The sequence below is a fragment of the Panthera pardus genome, unplaced genomic scaffold, assembly GCF_024362965.1.
Source record: "Panthera pardus isolate Hobbes unplaced genomic scaffold, ASM2436296v1 HiC_scaffold_21, whole genome shotgun sequence".
Classification (NCBI taxonomy): Eukaryota; Metazoa; Chordata; class Mammalia; order Carnivora; family Felidae; genus Panthera; species Panthera pardus.
In genome coordinates, this window is record NW_026526777.1 from 64965627 (window position 1) to 64971626 (window position 6000).

The 6000-nt window shown below is 42.3% G+C and overlaps 1 protein-coding gene across 3 annotated transcripts in view; it reads left to right on the forward strand.

Moving 5' to 3' along the window:
* CATSPERE (catsper channel auxiliary subunit epsilon) overlaps positions 1-3740 on the forward strand; it is a 196099-nt gene extending 192359 nt beyond the window's left edge. For all 3 annotated transcript variants that reach the window (XM_053909407.1, XM_053909406.1, XM_019422611.2), the window contains one exon: positions 3284-3740. In XM_053909407.1, coding sequence (XP_053765382.1) covers positions 3284-3437 — 154 coding nt within the window. In that variant the 3' untranslated portion in view covers positions 3438-3740. The remainder of the gene's footprint in view (positions 1-3283) is intronic.
* The last annotated feature ends 2260 nt before the right edge of the window (positions 3741-6000 follow it).

A 6000-nucleotide genomic window follows, 5' to 3' on the forward strand; every position in this document is an offset into this window, starting at 1 on the left:
TAGTGAATGTAAGTTCTCCTGACCACCAGAGTCAGGCAATAAAGGGGGCGTCCCCTGCATGGCAGCCATAGAAGCTGGGCCACCGGTCATGTGTAGAAGCTCCTTTCAGAGAGATACCAGTGGTCGAAGGAGAAGCAGAGAGAACGTTAAGATGGCACTTGCCATGCTCCCAAGTGTCTGGAAAGGATTTCAGTCAGTCCCTTGATGTGCGTTAAATCAGGAGCCTGAACCCCAGACCATAACTTGTAAGATAAGCAAATAGACCTCTTGATAGAAAGACGAGGAGATGGGCATTTCAGTCTGCTCTCTCTGGGCTGAGGGTTGAGGGGGGCTTAGCTCCTGCAAGTGCTCAGGATCCCTTTTGTGCGCTGCCTCGTGGGTCTCATAGATACAAGTCCGGTTGGCTCTCAGAGCTAAGTGTTTGGGGGGCCTGTCCCTCAGGTGGAACTCTTGTAGATTGAGACTCTAGATGTTGGGTCCAAACCCTTCAGGCTTCAGGGACAAGCTCCTGGTTGTGTGTTGCTGTGCTGGGTGTGGGGTTTATGGTCAGATTGTGTTCTAGTCACTCCTACATATTTCGATGTGGGTGGATTTTTTCTCATTCACCCAATGTGTAGATGTTGCTCAGCTAGTTTCTGGATTTCTTTTGGAGAGAACTGTTCCTCAGATAGCTGTGGCATGGGTGTGATGGTGGAAGGAGGTGAGTTCAAGAGCCTCCTATGTCACCATCTTGAACCGGAACTGGCCTGCACTGAACCTGATATTTACCAGCCCTCATCTTATTTCCTGTTTCATCAGTGTTGACTCTTCCTTTGACTGCTGTATTGCTCTATGGGTTTTCCTAAACTTCTATAGCCAGTCTCTCTCAAGTAAAGAGAGCCTCAACCTCCTTCACCAGCCAGTAAATGTTGACTTTGCCCAGGGCTCAGCCCTGGTCTCGTGAGCTTCTCGTTCTGGCAAGCTCAGCCATACTCAGGGCTTCAGTAAGCATCTATCTATATACGCATGACTCCCAAGTCACATCTCTGGCCTGTCCAGGGCCAAAGATCCTACCATCTACTTAACGTCTTGTTTTAGATGTCTCAAAGACTGGTCAAACTGGACATGTCCAAAAGTGATCTCGTGATCTTATCACCCGTTCCCTTACCCCATTATTTGTCCCACTCTAAAACCGATCTGTTGGGGTAATTGCATACATCCCTGCAGGTTGTCTCTGCACAGCTCCAAGAGAATCCATTCACATGGGCTATAATATGAATGGTGCCTTCAGGAGATGAACAGTACAGCAACCCTGTATTCCTGTGTTCCTTCTCTCAGGAAATAGCACATTGAACTGTACAAGCCAAACATCTACAAGTCAAAAAGAAAAAATAAATAAATAAGTAAATAAAATACCAAGAAAACAAAAACGAAAAACCAAAAAACCTCGGGCTCACGTTCATTTCTCTGTTTCCCCCAGCTCATCCAGTCACTGATTCTCATTCATTCAATCTCCTGAACCGCCCTTTAATGAGTCGGCTTCCCACCAAGCCTATCGCCACCTCTCCAATCCAAGCTACCATGATCTCAGATGGGAACAGCTGCAGTAGACACCTAACACATCTTGCCTCAGTCAGTTCTATTTTCTTCTAGTTCATTTCCTTCGCTGGGGCCAAAGTGATCTTTTCAAATGCTAATTTTATAGCCTGAAACCCTTAGGTTTTTTTTCCCTTAAAATGGTAACTCCACAACAAGGCTTACAAGACCTACCATGATCTGGCCCCCACCTACTTTGCCAATCTCATCTTGCATTGTGCTCCCGCCATCTTCTCCGCTCTAGACCCACCGACCTTCTTTCAGTTCCCAACTTTCTCCATACTCTGTCCCGAAACAGGAACTTCACAGGTGCGATTTCTTCCATCTGGCAACTCTTCCTTACCTCTTTCCTACTTAACTTTACCAACTACGTTTCCGTTTAATTCTTCATAGTTTAGGATAATTATATTTTCCCTAAAATAGAGGCATTTCTTGACCCTATCACCAGGTTAAATCCTGCTATAGTAAGCTTTCATTGTGTTGTATCTCTCTCCTACTTAGTTCTTATCGCAAATAAAATTTTCTATTTATTTTCTCATCACTGATTAACGATTGTGTCCCCACTTGAATGTAAGCTCTCTAAGGATAGGGACCATGTCTATTATTACTTATCATTGTTTATCCAGGTACTACCACAGGACCTGGCTCATATCAGGTAATTTATTGAGTCAGTTAATTAACTTCCTCCAAGAAGGAAACCATTCACTGGAGTCAGATTAAGCTCGTATCCATATAGCAGGAAGGTCTGAGTAAGGAGGGACCTGGGGAAACTTTAACACTGCAAATAAATAATTATGGCTTAAAAAGGAACCAAAAACTGAAGTCAGATAACAGGACACCAAATAGAAAAGAGCACAGTGTTTGGCTCAAGCAATAAATCCGCCCTGATGGGAGGCACCCATGCAGAGTCCCAGGTGAAGAGGCCTGGTACCCAGAGGAAAGTAGGAGAGAGAGAGAGAGAGAGAGAGAGAGAGAGAGAGAGAGAGAGAGAGAGAGAGAGAACAAGAATGAGCAGGGGAGGGGCAGAGAGAGAGGGAGACACAGAATCCAAAGCAGGCTCCAGGCTCTGAACTGACAGTACAGAGCCTGACGCAGGGCTCGAACTCATGGACCTGAGCCAAAGTCAGATGCTTAATGGACTGAGTCACCCAGGCGCCCCAATTTATTTTTATATTTTGAGAGACAGCATGAGCAGGGGAGGGGCAGAGGGAGAGAGAGAGAGAGAGAGAGAGAGAGAGAGAGAGAGAGAGAGAATCCCAAGCAGGCTCCAGGCTCCATCCCACAACCCTGAGATCATGACCCAAGCCAAAGTCAAGAGTCAGATGCCCAGGTGTTCCCCCTGCCCCCACTGCCAGGCATTTTTATCCAGGCAGCCCATTCTAACGCTCCTAATCCTATTCTCACCAGTACTCTGTTCAAAGGTCACCACCACTGGAAGGCCTTCCGGATGTCTGCCCTCCCGCCCCCCCCCGCCACAGCGAATTTCATATTTCTTTCTCTCATTCACCACACTCTCTGTTTTCCTCCCTGGGCCACCTTGAACACTAAGAGGCAAATGTCCTGAGGGTAGACAGGCTGTCTTACTAATCTCTGTTTGCTGTCAGTGGCATAGGAGCTAGCCATCCAAACGTTGTCTGACTAAATAAATTCACAACCAAAGTGAATGATGACTTCTAATGGACTGGTTTTTCTTCTGTTCTTGTTTCAGTCCCAGTGGCTACCTGGTTGCTGCTTTCCTCTTTGTTCTGATGCTATTGTTCTTCAGTATTCTAGTTTTGAGCTATTTCCATTACATGAGGATCTATAAACAATGTATTTACGAAACACTTAACCAATATGAAAGAACACCAAAGAATAATTAGGAGGAACCAAAGCTTGTACAGTAGGGATGTATATATATTTATGTAGAGAGAGTATGTATATATACTTACATTGCAACATTGCAAGTGTGCGTGTGACCAAGACGTGCAAAGCACATAGTATGTATCATCGAATTCAAGCTCCGAAGAATGTTTTTGAATTGCCCCAAGACGAATATCCTCATATCCGTTGTATATTACAAAATTAACGTTAAGGTGTTTGCACTTACCTTAAGGTACTCTATATGCTCTTCTATGGTGTTCTAAAAAATTAAAATGAAGCTAACTTTGGCTGTTAACATCCTTCCTAAGAATGTGAGTAAATTTTTTGAAAGTGTATAAACGTGTCAAATATTATTTTGCGTGAAACTGCTCGTATGAAACCTTAGATGGCTATAGTTCGCTTATGCACAAAAGGCTTAATGTGTCCTAAATGATCTGCCTTCAGCGTATTCCAGAAGTTTTTCTAGCAGTAGAGTCACACGTGAAATGTACAACTTATTTTATTGAAAACAAGGAGTGGATGCTCTAAGTTTTAATTTTAAGTTTTAAAGTGTGATTTTCATGTTCAACATAAGCTGCTTAATTTGCCCAAGGGTCACCACAGCTTTCAAACAATCAGTATTTCTAGCAGTCAGAGTTCAACTACAGAAGCAGAACTTGTGGGAAGCGCGTGTGTGTAAAGCAATTTGTTTAAAAGAATTGGCTTATGCGATTGCGGAGGCTAGCTGCACGAGAATGAAATCAACAGCACGGACATCAAGAATAGAGGATCACAGGGGCGCCTGGGTGGCTCAGTCGGTTAAGCAATTGACTTCAACCAGGTCATGATCTCATGGTTCATGGGTTCAAGCCCCGAATCGGGATCTGTGCTGACAAGCTTGGAGCCTGGAACCTGCTTCAGATTCTGTGTCTGCCGTTCTCTCTCTCTGCGCCTCCCCTGCTCAAAAAATGAATAAACATTAAAAAAAATAAAAACAGAAAAAAGAATAGAGGCTCACAAAGACTAGATCTTGAGATGGAACCCCAGGGGCAGATCAAAGCTGCTGTCCACAGTTGGAATTTCTTATTTTACTAAAATCAAGAACAAGACAGGGATACCTGCTATTCACCACTGTTTTTGAGAGTTCTGACATTACAAGAGGAAAATAAAATAAAATAACCATTATAAGCACTGGGGGAAAGGAGATAAAAATCCTCTCTTTCAAAAATAAGATCATATGCCTAGGAAACCCAAACTTAGTCACAAGAACTACCCTATAGTTGTCTAGACTAAGATAATTTGATGGCACAATGTAAGATAAATATTTAAAAATTAGTACTTTTTCTCTAGGATGCTATATAACAACAATAGAAATAACAAAAAGTAATCTATTCATTGTAGTGACAAAATTTTTTTATGTAATTTATTGTCGAATTGGCTTCCATACAACACCCAGTGCTCATCCCAACAAGAGCCCTCCTCAATGCCCATCCCCCACTTTCTCCTCTCCCCCACCCCCATCAACTCTCAGTTACAGAAATTAAATTTTATTTAATTACAAATCTTTAAAATCTTTATTGAAGGAGGTGAGACAAAATCTGATAAAAATATTTGATAGAAAGAAAAAACACCCGATAAAAATGAGAGCAAAGAATACAGTCATTTTACAGAGGAGCATACCCAAACAGCCAATAAATGTATTTAAAACAACATTTTTGTGTGTGTGTTTACTATGCACCAGGAATTGTTATAATAATTCACCTAATTCTCTTCAACAATGCTGTGAGGTGGGAATATTATTATCCCATTGCAGAGATGAGGTAACGGGCACAAAAAATGGCAAATAATTTTTGTAAGGTCACACAGCTGCTAAGAGATGGAGGTGAAATTCACACTCAGGCACACTGACTCCAAAATCAGGTGCTGTCCACCTCTGATAGTCAACCTCACCAGCAGTCAGAAAGATACAAAGTTACAATGAGGCTGCACCCAAGGGCACAAAGTCGGAAGGGTAACTCTTAGGAAGGAATGAGGGTCAGGAAATTCTCTCGCACTTCCGAAGGAAAACCGAATTATTTCAGCCTTTTTGGAATGCGATCTGGTAAGATCTATTGAAAACATCTATGCTCTTGCGGCGCCTGGGGTGGCTGTCCGTTAAGCGTCCGACTTGGGCTCAGGTCGTGATCTAACAACTCAAGAGTTCAAGTTCGAGTTTGAGCCCCGTGTCCAGCTCGGAGCCTGGAGCCTGCTTCGGATTCTGTGTCTCCCTCACTCTCTGCCCCTCCCCCGCTTGCACTCTGTCTTTCAAAAATAAACATTTAAATTTTTTTTAGTAAAATAAAAAATACGTATATATACACGCTCTTAGACCCAGAAATTCCACTCTTAGGAATCTATTTATGGGATGAGATGGGATGGAAAGGAGATATATATCCATATATATCTATATCTATATCTATATATATATCCTACTCATAGGATATATATATAGATATAGATATAGATATATATGGATATATATATATATATATCCTACGAGTAGGATATATATATATATATATGGATATATATAGAGATATCTAT